Source organism: Acartia tonsa, chromosome 5 (genome assembly GCF_053477335.1).
Source record: "Acartia tonsa isolate MP-2025a chromosome 5, ASM5347733v1, whole genome shotgun sequence".
NCBI lineage: Eukaryota > Metazoa > Arthropoda > Copepoda > Calanoida > Acartiidae > Acartia > Acartia tonsa.
Window position 1 is genome coordinate 2,397,655 of NC_137264.1, and position 15,402 is coordinate 2,413,056.

The window sequence follows — 15,402 nt, forward strand, 5'->3', positions numbered from 1 at the left end:
ACATGTCATAAGCCCTATCTACACATTCAACTCTTGGCAGCTCCCAGCTCAGCAGCAGCCGTTACCCAGCTGCCATATGATTGAGCTGCAACTATTTTTGGTAGTATTTTTGAGCTCAGCAACCATAAAAACCTACCCCTAGACATGTCACATGCCCTATCAACTATTCATACTCTTGGCAGCTCCCAGCCGTTTTCAGCCGGTTCTAGCCGTTTAGCAGCTGGTACTAGAAATTTAAAAAATGGTTATTGCTATCATTTAACATGAATTAAACCAAAAATCTGTTTTTAAAAGTTGATTCCTACGTAATTAATGATGAATTTGCCCTGAAAATAGGCAAAAAACGGCTAAACGGCTGAGCCGCCAGCTGCCAGCCGTTACTTTTCCAACTTTTTGTTCGATTTAGGGAAAATAGACCTACCAAGGATTACTCATGCAAAATTTGAGATCGAAATTCGAATTCTAAGTGCCATTTATACATTGATTACGAGATGGTTGCATTAAAAACCCCCCCCTTTATTAGGGTCGGTCCGTCCGTACGTCCGTCCGAGATAGTTAGCTTTTATTCGTTAATTTAGGCATGTTAGAATTGTCCTATCGATTTCAAACTTTGCATGGTGATTCCTGTAGTAGTTAGGTACGACTTAGAAAGCGTATCAACTCTATAATCATTACCAGAATGTCCGTACGTCCATTTTAAACATGTTCATTTTGTACTTTTTTAATAACAATTTTTTATGTGATAAAATCATCCGATCGATCTGATTTTTTGATTACTTATTTATATTACAATAAGGTACAATATTATGAGCGAAGCATCTCTATAATCAAGTATTAAAAATGTCAGTTTGTCCTTAAACAGAATTCTGTATTTAAGAAGTTTTGCAACAAATTTACGTATAATTTTGTCAAATTTTTTAATTTCATATTTTGTATATTTAGTTCTGACACTCAACAAAAGTTAATGTTCGTCTGTCATATCGTTTCAGAGCTTCGCTTTTATGGATGTTGTCATCCTTGTTTTTATACACAAGGCATGAACTCGTGGCTCATTGTCATACACATCCAATAAAGTAACAGGATATATGTCTGTCTGGGTTTGTACCAATAGATAACTTGATCCGCTGGACCGATATGGCTTCCTTTAAAGTGTATTTACTTTTTCATTCATTTTAAAGTTTTTGAGAAGGTTATCTCCACCCCCAAAAGAAAAATCCCCCCCCCCTCCACCCTAGAAAATTATTTGTCGTATTTCCGTCATAATATTGCTAACTAGGGTTGGGCCGGATATCTGGCCAACGTTTGATATCCGGCAAATTACCGGATAACCGGCTAGTTTTAGTATCCGGTATCCCGGCCCAACCCTATTGCTAACCACACTGAACCTTGAGTCTTGAGTTTTCTGCCCTTTCCTCCCTCTTTGATTAGAATTATACTATGTTTCAAATTTGTATTCTAATTTGATTTTTTTTATTCTTTCAGGAACTCAATAATAGAAGAGATAAAATTGAGCTTAACAATAAATTAAAGGTAAGAATATGTTTTTCATTTTTAAACCCTTTTCTTACTATTAAAATAAACCTAACTTAAAGGAACCCTGCAAGAAATGCACCGATCTAACTGCCACAAGTAGATCCAATACCCCAAATATGAAGCCTTCAGCTTTAGTAAAAAAATATTTTAGACATTTTATGTACAATGAAAATTGTGAAAGATTTTCATTGCTCATGTTAAAAATTTTGAAATTAAACTACGTAGCCTAGAAATGAAATTATAATCTTATTTTTGTCATAAATTTAGGTTGCCAGTAACTAATTAAGTATATTTTTTAATAAAAATGGGTATTTTTATAGTCAAAATCAATCAAAGAAATAAAGTTTAACTTACGTTGTACCGAGAGTACTGTAGTATTTCCAGCCAATCAGTTCAACAACCAATCACAGCTGAGCTTGTGTTAGTTTTATTTGATATGATTTTACTATTACAAATGCAAATTTAACCAAATTTTTTTCAGAGATTTTGACTATAAAAAGTTGTTTTTTTTTATTGTAAAAAAGTAATCAGTTACCGGCAACCTAAAGTTTCTGACAAAGATAAGATTATAATTTTGTGTCTAGGCGACGTAACATTGTAATTTCTATTATGATCAATTGAAATCTTTCAAAATTTTCATTGTACATAAAATGTAATTTTGACATGCCTAGAACTTTTTGCTATTGAAGCTGAAGGCTTCAAATTTGTGGCAGTCTTTCAGCAGTTAAAGCATTGTATTTCTTTCAGGGTTCCTTTAGTAATTTGTTAATTTCTTTACTTACTTTTAAATTAAACCTCAGTCAATAATTTGTTTATTCAAACTTTTTTCTGATGTTTTCTACTCTCAAAAATATACATATTATAATAGCGTAGATACTCTATACCTAATATGTCCTTTTATCCTTTCGTTGCTACGTAATAATATAGTACAATTGACTATAACACTCAAATCTATAAAGTACATCACTCTCTTTACATTACCACACAATCCCTCTTTGTACAGCACGTACACACAATTTTACCACACAAACCCTCTTTGTACAGCACGTACACACAATTTTATATACCAGTACATACAGACACTCGCATGCATGACTGTCATATTTTTAAAATAATCATTAGAAATTGTAGGTACTCTTCAACATTCTATGAGCTTAACTCCTTGTCAGTTTAGTTTGTTTACTGTTTTTTTAAGTACAACTTGCTTATTTCATTTTGCTGCACTATATATTGACAATGACATTGTTATTCTTGTTTAGGAAATAAATCCCATAGACAGGCGGTCTGATTTTCTGGAATGGAACTTCCAGGCTGAATTGGGGGCCTTGAATGGACGACTGGGAGAAAATATTCCTTTGCAGGTGAATTTAGAAGCTTGCCAGTTTTTGGAGAGTAGAAAGGGTTGTAGGGTAAGTATTAGTAACCCACCACTGTGGTGTAACCACTAGAGTATCTACTCGTTGTCGGGAACGTGAAAAGTTCGAATCTCGGCTCAATATTACGTTATGACTAAAGACGATAAAGGGTTTCTACTGCTGCTATGCCAGGTGCCCGACATAAATAGGTAAGAGTAGGGGGAATGCCTTGGCTAAGAACAGGCGCAACTCACTTGCATACACATTTAAGACTTCCATACAAAGGGTCGTGCAATTTAAGGGCTAGTTGTCTGAATGGTGTTTAAACATATTTATACCTAATCTTTTAATCATTCTATATTCTTACATTTTATACCTAATGATTTTCGCTCAATATACACTTTATTTTTTTTGAGAAATATTTATTTACAAAAAAATAATACCTAACATTATAGTACATTTGTGTACATTTACAACATCAGTATATGAACAAATATATCTTTTTTTTACAAAAATAAATACGGTTTTATGCTACAGATTTGATTTTGTTTTTTCCATGCCTTCTTCTATGTACAGTTGGCAGGTCTGTGACGTCCATGCAGCTTGAAATACAGACCACATGCATTACAGACAGGCAGACCACTCTCACCATCTTTGCGCCACAAACAGGTTTTGGTTGTTCCACAATTTGTACAGGTTGTAGCTTTAGGAACTGTAGACATACGTCTGCTGTTTGTAGATTTGACAGTTTGATTATTCTTGATCCTGGATGGTTCACATTTTGTGTCATATGTTGTACTGTCCGGTAATTGGATAGCTTCTATAAGGTCCATTTCCTGAATCTGTTCATTATCTTCAGTTTTGATAGCAGTTAAAGGCACAGGCTCATATGCAGACTGGCCAGAGTGTACGTTTTGTACGTTTTGTGCGTTACGCATCGAATCTGTGTACGTTCTGGACGTTATTTTGATACGTGTACGTAACGTATTTTGAAATTTGTATTTTTGTACGTTTTACGTTTTTTTAAAAATAATAAGAATCAAATATTAGCAGAAAAGTAATTTGTATGTTTTGTACGAAAATTTTTGCAAAAACAATTGGTGTATTATTTAAATAAATCCAATAATATCTTCAATTTTCATAGAACAAAAATATGTATGTAAATTATGCATATATGTTATTAGAACTTACAGTTTAAATTTATGAGATTGAAATATATGTCCTATAGATATAGTTTAAACTATTGAACAGAAAGAGATATGCAGTTGACTAAATTCAAGTTTAAATGCATTTCATGCTACTACCCCTTTAATAGATTTTACGATAATTTTTTTCAAATTCTTTATATACTTGGGTAAATTTTCCGAGATATCATATGGTGCACAGTGTAGGATTAAGAAGTCTTATTTTTTGGTATCTTCAGTTTTTAAAGAATAAGAATCAAATATAAGTATAAAAGTATTTGTATATTTATTTGTATTTGTACAAAAAGTATTACAAAAATAGTATATTATCTATAATGCAAAGTAGAATGATGTCTGTCCGTCTGCTTGTCCGTCTGTATATCAGAAGCTTAATATCTCAGTAACCACTGAACCTATTGTGCTCTACTCTTCATGGAATATACCTAATAGTCCTGTGATGGTTTTTGCTATTTTCTTTGGGGGAGGGACATTAAAGCTTTTTACTTTCTACTAGGATTAGAGGCTTCGTATCCCTCTTTTATAGAATCGTTTGTTGGAAATTTGTCCAAAAAAATATAAAAAAAGATTGTGATAATTTTTTTCATTTAGGCTTTGCCCCAGGGTGCGGTGGGGGTTCCCCCACCCCGCTGATTTGCATTAGTTTACAAAAATAAATTGAGGGGTGGTTGATTTTTTTTTTTGGGGGGGGGGGTGGGTTTCCCACACTCTAAGAAAATAGCCTAAAACTACCACAGGACTAGTAGATATATTCCCTGAAGATTAGAATTTAGAACCCAATCTGTTCAGCAGTTACCAAGATCTTAAGCTTTAGACAGACAGGCATTGATTTACTTTGTATTAAAGACTAGTATTTTCTGAGATCTTTAGCAATAGACAAAATAACCCTATATCCTATTATATGTTTATCCTATAAATCCTTTTTTTTCTGTAACTGCTGAACCGACATGATCTTTGTGAGGTTGTAGGCTATTTTCTCTGTCCTTCCATATCTCTTCAAGAACCTGTATTCAAAATGGTAGAAAAATAGCCTAAAACCATCTCGGTAACTGTGTGAAGTAGTTATGAAAATCTTAAGCATCAGACAAAAAACTTACTACTTTATTTAATAGAATATACTTAGTACGTAATAACAGGATGTATGTCTCTGTCAGTTTATTTGTACCGAAGGTTCTCGCTAACCGCTAAACCGATATGGTTCTCTTTTACAGGGTAGCTTCTCATAGGTCCTGGGAGAGGGTACAACCACCCTCCCAAGAGAAACTACTCTTAGAAAAAAATCACAACCCTTCCCCTATTTTTTCTTTCTTTTTAAAATTGAAATCAGAAATGGGGGTTGTCTACTCCCCCTTCCCTCACTAAAAAAATTATTAGCGAAGCTACTCTATAATCACTTTGTCAGTCCGTTATGCTATCGGAGAAACGTGATTTTCTCGGCTCCTGTTTTTTGATTGAATAAGTTCACATTCTACATATTTTCATTGAGATTTGCCTTTTGGTTGGGTGCTAGATCTATTCCTAGATTTTCTTTTTTTCATGGTTTTCTCGACTTCTATTCAAGATAGACGGCTGAAATTTTCAGGGAATAAATAAATTCACATTCTACATATTTTCAAAAAGTTTCTTTAAGGTTTGTCTATTTGTTGCAGTGCTAGATCGATTCCTAGATGTATAAGTTTTTGTGATTTTCACAACTCATATTCCTGATAGACGGTTGTAATTTTCAGGGATTGTATTAGTTTTCATTCTTAATACTTCCACTAAATTTCATTGAGATTTGCTTATTGGTTGGGGGGCTGAACATATTCCTAGATTTTCACGTTATTATATATTTTTAAAAGGTTTTGTGATTTATTTAAATAAGTTAAATGCTTATTTTTTACGACACTACTCTATAGTTTATATAGTTCCCAGATTTCCATCCATAACTTTTGAGCTTCGCTACTTAAGGATGTTGTCATCCTTGTTTTTTACTTTTTATTTTTAAATAAAAAAATGGGTTTTTGAATTCAACTCCCCCCCCCCCTAATCAAGTTCCTCTAGAGGCCTCTAAGGGCGTAGTCGCTGGTCCTTATAATAGGATATACTTTGTACATAATAACAGAATGTCTGTTTGTTTGAACCAAAGAATCTCGCTAACCACGGAACCGATATGGTTCTCCTTAACAGGATAGCTTCTCATAGGTTTTTGGAAGTTTTATAACTATTTTGGGGAAGAGTATCACCATCCACATCCAGCCTCCCAAGAGAAATTGACTTTAGAAAAAAAACTACCTCCTCCCCTTAAAAATGAATTTTAATTGCGATTTTAAGTTAATTTTTTTCCAGATGTCTATAAATAACTTTTGAGCTTCGCTACTTATGTATGTTGTCATCCATGTTTTTTTATTGATCAACTCTCCCCTCCTCAAGTGCCCCTATAGGCCTTTAGGAGCGTAGACGCTAGTTCTTTTGAATAGAGTAATAGGATATCTTGTGTCTGTCAGTTCGCTATGGTTCTCCTTTACAGGTAGCTGCTAGTAGACTTAACTGTATTGATAATAGGTAACTAGGAAATTATTTAACTTATTTTTATTAGGAATGTACGTTTTTGTACGTTTTTTTACTTTTTTTATGTACGTAACGTATTTTTTTTGTGTACGTTATGTACGTTTTTTATTTTCAAAATTGGCTGGCCAGTCTGCATATGGTGCTAGGGTAACTGTAGTTTGGTTACTTTCCATATTTAGGTTAGGAATGTTAGTGATATTATTATCAGGAGTAGACCATGCATGCATCTCATGGTACACAGGGGGGCTATCAGGGTTGTTAGTGATACTATTATCAGGAGTAGACCATGCATGCATCTCATGGTACACAGGGGGGCTATCAGGACTATAACCAGGAGAATATAGGAACTCTTTAGGTTGTTCAGGCGATATGGGACTTGTGGCTGGATAGTAGCAGTTGTAATATTGGTTGGGAGACAACAGCAGCTGTTCTTGTGTATAATTCTTCTCTCTCATTGGCCAGTAAATGTTGCCATTTTCATTATCTGACTCCTGATTGGCTGGAACTTGAGAAACTGGGCTCTGATTGGCTAAAACATTTTGAAAATATTCCTGGAACTGAAGCTCGTACTCGAAGCACTTTTCATCCTTGATCAGGTTGTCTAGGATAGGAGTGTTGGAGTCATCCTGGGGGATCATCAGGCTTGACATCATCTCCATTCTAGTTTTATATCTTTTAGTTGTTGTGGGTGTTAACAGTTTGAATGCTTTCAAGCAACTGATATGCAAGTTCAGTTTAAGATAAAATATCAAATAGTTCCATCCCTTTATATACCCTAACCCCTAATGACCGGAAAGTGTTTTGTTTTAACCTCGCGCAGTCATGTTGTTCCGGTCAAACCATAACTTATCAAAAGAATCTCCGCCCTCTTTAATAGCGACATGACCGTAAATTTTTCCCTTCTGCGTTTACGGTCAAAACATAACTTAAACTTATAAAAGTCTCCACCCATTTTATGTAGAGTACTTAGATATGATGGAATCCAAGAAAATGCCATTTCTCGCGATCCTACGCGGTCATGCGTGATGTTGGAAGACATTTTATAGGATTCCATCCTTAGTATATCTTAGTATATCTTTTTTAGAATTGTCATGACCGAGCATTCCTTTTCTTAATCGTATTTAAAACGCTTTTTTTTTGAAAATATCCTTAGCATTTTTATGTTATATGTTCAAATGATTAACTTTTCACCGTTCTCTTATTTTTTAATGTTTATTACACTAGTTCCTAAAGCTTTATAACAACGTTTTCTTATTCGTTGTCTCTGTAACTTTGAGAGCTTTTATTGAATGTTTTATTTGTTGGTTTCCAAACGTTTTAACCACTAATTGTAATTAGAAGGGGTAATATTGTTTATCCTCAGTGGGAAGGAATGTACATCAATTTATCGGCTATTGTCTTATCCCTTTAGATTCCTGCGGATTTGTATGCAAGTAACATAGAAATGGTAAATTTCAAACAATACTTTAGTTTAGTATATTACCCCAAAAAATCTTAAAAATATTTATTTTTAAATTGCAATTGTAAATCTTATTTTTAGATGTTGCAAGAAGTGTTTACCACGGAAGAACACATTATTGAAGAAAATGAAAAACAAGAAAAACTTAACATAGATATTCAGTAAGTGTTTGGATTCATTATTTAAGCAGGGAAGGAGGGGACATTGGACTGTAAATTACACTGGTACTCAAAGTTTTAAACCATATTTTCTTAAACTTTGAGTACTTTTATTGGATGTTGATTAGTTATTTCTATACAACCAATAATTTTAATCCACAGCACGGGTAATTTTGTTATTATCATTAGGAAATAAATCAATTTTTCATCGATTGTCTTATCCCATAAGATACCTGCTATTTAAATTGCCCTTTCAATTTTCCATTCTTGTTTCTGTTGCTTCTATTAATAATCCTAGGTCTATAGCTTCCTAAGATGGGGGGATGGGGGGGGGGGGAGGGTAAAAAGACTTAACTAGCATGGTTAAACCTAAATAATAGAAATAATAATTATCAATTGTAAGACAAGAGTAAGGAATCACAAAGTCAACTAGGGCCGTTTAATTGCGTATTCAATAATTGATATCATGCAAAACATGATGTGTTTTTGCATAGAAGATGTTGTTATCCGTTTTTTTGTGCTTTCAGAATGAACCTAAAATCCAACACAGAGCTGAGTGGCGAGGGATCAGAAATCATCGACCGAGTGGTCCTCAGCTGGCTGAGAGGGGCCCTACCCGCCCTCCCGGAAGAAGGAGTTCAGGAAAGTTGGCGTAATTTTCATTTCAATAATTTAATTTTCACATCTGCCTGTCTGACATTTATAGAAATATCTTTTTTTCCTGGCCAGAGATCAAAAAACTGTACAATTATTATATTCTCAAATTTGTCTTTCGGTTTGTAAATAACATTGAGATAAGGGGGAAGTTGTACGAAATGCATTTAAACTTGATTTAGTGAACTACATATTTGTTCCCGTGTAATGGTTTTGATTATATTTATAGGGCATTAATTTGAAAGAATTTCAATTTTCTACCATGTAGTTTAAAAATATCAATTATAAATATTTCATGGTATTTAGACTTGTATCTTATGCTTGAAATCATTTTTTTCTGAAATGCACTTCATGCAACTATCTCTTTAAATTTCTTGGTCGCTATGAGAGGTATGCATCTGAAAGATTCTTGTAAATATTTCCATGACCAATGAGCATCCTTTTCTTTGATTCAAAATCAATTTTCTGTTTGACTGTCAAATCCTGTTATATAAAATAGCAAGATTTTTTAGTTCGTAGCTTAAGATTTCGATAACTACTGAACCGAGAGAGTTTTCCATTGTTAAGAAGCACCACATTGGTCCCAAGTTAGTTTTAAGCTATTTCATTTTTTCGATTTAAGTCTTGGTATGGGTTTAGGCTATTTTTATGCTCTTTTCTACTCTTTAAAATATTTTTGTGCTATCAAAACCTATTGAATGAAAATCCAAACAAAAATCTGCAGGCAATGAAATCCTACCTAACCTCTGTTGAAATGTTGGCAGAAATTGGGTTCCACATTGGATTCAAAGACCTCATTTTGTCTCCTGAATATCCACCCTTCCAGACTGACTTTGCCAAATCATTTCAGGTATACTAGTTACTTAAAAGTAACAGGATGTCTATGTGTGAGTCCAAAAAAGAATTTCGCCAACCACTTAACCAGTATGGATCTACAAGTTTATCATAGGTCCAGGTGAATTCTGATTGGTTGGATCATTATTTGAAGTGTCCAAACGTTTCAACCGTTAATTGTAATATACTGAAGAGGTAATTTTATATTTATCTGCCATTGTCTTATCTCTTTAGATACCTGTGTAACTTTACTGTTTATTAAGGGGGGGGGGGGAGTTTTGACACATTTGCGTAAACCTGGCACCTAGGCTTTATCTTTGGACTGAGAGGATAGGTTATTAGAGATAAAATCATTCTTATATGATGCATTTCACGAAGTTTTAAGATTTTTTGGATAGACCTCCAGGTTCCGGAGCTGCAAAAGAAAGCTGAAGAAAAAAGATGCATATTTTGTTTTATAAGTTGATTTGTAACTTTAAAAAAAAAATTATTTTATTTATTTTTACCTGTACAGAGACCACCTGGAGGCCTGCAGCTCCGGAACCTGGAGGTCTATCCAAAAAATCTTAAAACCTCGTGAAATTCATCATATAAGAATGATTTTATCTCTAATAACCTATCCTCTCAGTCCAAAGATAAAGCCTAGGTGCCAGGTTTACGCAAATGTGTCAAAACTCCCCCCCCCCCCCCTTGATGCTTTATTACTTTGTTTCTTTTGTTTACCTTAGTTTATTTGTTATTAGTTAATCTAAACTCTACTCATTCTATGTTTTCTAGGCTTTAGTTGGTGCCCTCTCAAGAGTTGATATTTCAAGAGCAGAAAATTTAGTCAGAGACCTTGTTGTAGTTCAACTTGTGGGAAAGGTAATGTATTTTTTTAGTTTTTGTGTATTTAAGTAATTTTGAAATAAAACAACAGCTTCGATTAAAAGTATTTTTTATTTTTTGTTTTTATCCTTCCTCTTATATAAAGTAGTAAGCCTTTTTTAGTCTGTAGCAAAGGATCTCGCTAACTGATGAACCAATATGGTGCTCCTTAACAGTGAAGCTTTGTACAGGTCCAGGGAGGGCTTTTTACTATTTTTTTAGCCGCCCACCCCCCTCATGTTTCCCTAGAAGCCTCTAGGGGCATAGCCACTAGTATAATATAAAGTAATAAGCTTTTTTTGTCTGTAGCGAAGGATCTCGCTAACCGCTGAACCGTTATGGTTCTTCTTTACAGTGAAGCTTCTTATAGACTCTGAGATGGTTTTAGGCTATTTAATTTTTAAATCTGCCCTTCGAATATAGAGCACCTAGATGCTAGGGGCTCAGCCGCTAGTTTATAGTTATGATAAGATATCATTTCATAACCACGTTATCTTATTCGTTGGCTCTCTATGGTTGTTTCCAAATTAGTTTTGTCAAACTAGTATTCTAATCTACAGAGTGGGTGATTCATTTCACATCATTGGGAATGTACATCAATTTATCGTCCATTGTCTAATCCCCTAAGATCCCGGGATTAATTGAAATGATTTTTATGGAACTACCCTATTTAGGAATTGACAAGCCTATGGGAGATCCAGCTGCCAATGAGAATGTTGATTAAGATCCTGGAGAACCAGGGCAGAGGAGCACCAGAACCTAGGTGAAAAAAATAAATTTTGGCATTTTCCCGCATAATGATTTGTCGTTTACTTCCCCCACCCCTATTTAAAACTAAATTAAGAATGAGGGGTGTTTGAAAATGAAGTTTTTCCCCTGTGCCCAATCCTTGTTGGGGAGGGGGTGGCTTAACCCTGCGGGGTTATCCAATTCTCTAGAACCTAACTTAGCCTGTAGTAAAGTAAAAACGAAAAAAAACACCGTTATTTAAACTTGTTTCAATATAAGGAGAAGGGGAGAGGTTCTACGCTTGATAGGTCACTCAGAAAATTTTTTTCTGGGGAATTTTTAAGTCATTACAAAAAGACACAATTGTTTTTTTTCAAAATTCAAAATACACATTAATGATTAATTCCGATCTTGTTTCTTTTTTCAAGGTTATTGTGGCAGATGGGACCAAAAACTTTGTTGGCATCTTTTACTGTCGGAATTTACTCGGATAAAGAGGTGCGTATTAATTTGACATTTAGGGATCATGGAAAGAAAACGAAGTGGCGGGTTTGGTCGTATTTTCACAGCAGCTTTCTCCTTTTTTCTAGCCCCTGCAGGTCCAACTTGCTAACACTGCACTGTGGGGAAATCATTGACATTCACCTAACTTAAAATAACCTATCTAAAGCTACTGTGAAAATATGACGAAACCCGCTACTTTGTTTTTTACTATGTGTTTTAGAATCGTCCTTTCGATTTCAAACCTAGTTTAAGCTATCCTATAATATGGATCATATAAAGCTTAACTTGTAACTCCATAATCAATACATACTACATATGATATTTAATCATTTTATTTTTTCAGCATTCGTAGTATGATAACTTTAAGGTACAATATTTTAATGAAGGATCTCGGCTAGTTATGTCGAAATTATTAGCAAAGCATCCTAGATATTAAGCATTTTTACAACAAATTAATATTGAAATTAAGTTTCTTCAATAGGTATTTAAAGTCAGAGGCTTACAGTAGGGGGTTGTATCCACCCCCTTTCAAAGTTAAAGGTGTGAATACACTCCAAAGGGGTCCATCCATCTACACATAACTTAATAGAGGTCTTCACCCCTCCAATGCAGCCAAGGGGGTATCAACTTCTCACGTAAAAAATCATACCCCCTAAGATTTTGATTTGAGGGTGGTGTCTAAAATCTATGTGGGTGTTTAATTTTTTGATTGCGCTTCGCACACCCTCCTGGCAAAACCCTGTGCACGCCACTATTTTGTCCAGGGTTTCGGATCCGGATCCGGATTTGCAAGGATCCGCATATTTTTGAGTCCAAGGATCCGGATCCGGATCCTTGGACTCAAAAAAATGCGGGGAAAATGGAAAAATCTACCTAAAGGACCACCCTCAACGTCACAAAAAACGGTTTTTGATATTGTAGCTCCCATAGGGCCTATATGAAAAATTAAAGACCAATTTTCCATACAATTTGGGGTCGGAGATTCCGAATCTGCCGTCCATTTTTATGTAGCTAACCTCCTTCATGCCGAAAAACAGCGCCAAAGTTGACTACCCTTCGAAAAATCCGCGAATGACAATTTTAGCAAAATAAAAATCTACCAAATTATTTTGATCATAATATAGATAGATAGTTAGATTTAAATGAATATAATTAATTTTTTTCTTTCTTAAACCTTGAGAGAGAGAGAGTGAGGAAAGGAGATAGAAAGAAAGACAAAAGGAGATAATTATAAAGGGAGAGAAAGAAAAGTTTTTTTTGGGATAAGACAGAGAGAGAAAAGGGGAAAGAAAGAATGAGAGAGAGGGAGAGAGAAAAGGAGAAAGAAAGACAAAGAGAGAGAGAGAAAAGGAGAAAGAGGGAGAGAGAGAGAAAAGGAGAAAGAAAGACAAAGAGACAGAGAGAAGGAGAGAGAGAGAGACAGAGAGAAGAAGAGAGAGAGAGAGAAAAGGGGAAAGAAAGAAAGAGAGAGAGAAAAAAGGATAAAGAAAGACAGAGAGAGAGAGACAGAGAAAAGGAGAGAGAGAGACAGAAAGAAGGAGAGACAGAGAGAAGGAGAGAGAGAAAGCGAGAGAGAGAGACAGAGAGAAAGAGAGAAGAGAGAGAGAAAGCAAGAGAGAGAGAAAAGAAGAAAGAGAGAGAGAGAGAGACAGAGACAGAGACAGAGAAAGAGAGAGAGAGAGGGAGAGGGAGAGAGAAACCAAGAGAGAATTAGAGAAAGAAAGAATGAGAGAAGCAGAGTGAGAAGCAGAGAGAAAGAGTGAGAAGGAAAGAGAGAGAGAGAGAGAGAGAGAGAGAGAGAGAGAGAGAGAGAGAGAGAGAGAGAGAGAGAGAGAGAGAGAGAGAGAGAGAGAGAGAGAGAGAGAGAGAGAGAGAGAGAGAGAGAAAGAGTGAGATAGAGAGAGGAGAGAGAGAAATAGAGAGTGAGATAGATAAAAAGTGAGAAATATGTTAGATAGATAAAAAGAAAAAGAGGGAGAAAAGGAGATGGAAAGCAAGAAAGAAAGAGGGGGATAATTATAAAGTGAGAGAAAGAAAAGATATTTTTTAATAGAATAGAAGACCTAACGTGTAATCTCCTTATAATAAAGTTTGTCTGTCTTGTTTGTCTAAATGTTTGTCTATTTGTCTGTCTGTTTGTCTGTCTGTTTGTCTGTCTGTTTGTTTGTCTGTTTGTTTGTCTGTTTGTCTGTAGGTTTGTCTGTCTGTTTGTCTGTCTGTACCGAAGGATCTCGCTAAACGCTGAACCGTTATGGTTCTCCTTTACAGAGTATCTTCTCATAAGTTCTGGGAATTAAAATATATTGAGAATCAACTCAGGTAAAATATTTAATGAACAAGGATGATAACATCCATAAATGCTTAACAAAATGTGGGGCATTGTAAAGTGACAGCTAGGAAGGGAGGAGACATACGGCTGAAAATTTACTGGTACCAAAAGTTCTTTTAAATAATTATCTTGTTCGTTGGCACAGAAGCTTTAGGTACTGTTAGAAATTATGATTGATTAAAACCAAACTATTACAGTCCAAACTTTTGAATCAAATTAATTTTAATCTACCGACAGGGAAATTATATGTTTAGTAATTGGGGGGGGGGGGGGGGGGAAGGGTATATCTATTTATGACCTAATGTCTTAAATTATCCCTTAAGATCCCCAAAGTTTGAGAGTCACTCATTCGTAGGTTTAAACACTATTGTGACTTTCTGCATACATACATACGTTGTACATCAATTTATTCCATTGTCTTATCCCTTCTGCATATCTGCTACAGAAATGGATATATAATACTTGTCTATTGTGACAGAGGAATTTTGTCGTCAATTTAGGTTGCTAATATATAGTCCTCAGAAATAAGTGAATACCTTCCTTCATGGTCATGGAAAGAGATGAGGTAAAGTCATAAGAGGTGATTGGGATTATAGTAAGTATACGAGCCAGCGGAGAGAAACATTTAAATTTTATTCCCGTACTTATATAAAACTGTATCCATATCTACAGGAATCCTTTAAAAGGTTTAAATAAATAAGTTGATATCATAATTACTACTAATTACTACTACTAGTTGCTTCAACCCCAGCCTCTGGTAGAAGGACAGGAAAATAGCCTAAAACTACCCAAAGATTTTTGTAAAGCTTCCCCGTAAAGTACAATTCATACAGACCAGTAATTTTAAGGTTAATTGACTTCAGACAAAGTAAAAAATATAATTTTTCGGGGGGCTATCATTTTTCCTAGAAACTATTTCTCTTGGGAGGGTGTAGATAATCACCCCAAAATGGTTATAAACACTCCTTGGACATATAAGAAGCATCACTGTAAAGAAGAACCATATCGGTTCAGCGGTTAGCGAGATCCTCCGCTACAGACAAATAACCTTACTACTTATATAATAGAAAATACTAGCGACTACGCCCCTATGCATCTGGGGGCACTTGAGGTGGATGGAGGATTGAAGTCGATCACCCCCTGTTATAAATTAAGTTTTTAATAGAATAATTTTTAAAAAATCGGGGGGGGGGAGTCATTTATTCTAGTGGCAATTTCTCTTCTGAGG

The 15,402-nt window shown here is 35.0% G+C and overlaps 1 protein-coding gene across 1 annotated transcript in view; it reads left to right on the forward strand.

Annotated features, from left to right (window-relative positions):
- The window catches only part of mRpL44 (mitochondrial ribosomal protein L44), a 33,408-nt gene that overhangs the window by 12,365 nt on the left and 5,641 nt on the right, over positions 1–15,402 (forward strand). Inside the window, exons 3-10 of the mRNA XM_080159828.1 lie at positions 1,483–1,530; positions 2,793–2,894; positions 8,181–8,260; positions 8,785–8,896; positions 9,633–9,761; positions 10,523–10,609; positions 11,287–11,375; positions 11,770–11,839. Coding sequence (XP_080015954.1) covers positions 1,483–1,530; positions 2,793–2,894; positions 8,181–8,260; positions 8,785–8,896; positions 9,633–9,761; positions 10,523–10,609; positions 11,287–11,375; positions 11,770–11,839 — 717 coding nt within the window. The remainder of the gene's footprint in view (positions 1–1,482; positions 1,531–2,792; positions 2,895–8,180; positions 8,261–8,784; positions 8,897–9,632; positions 9,762–10,522; positions 10,610–11,286; positions 11,376–11,769; positions 11,840–15,402) is intronic.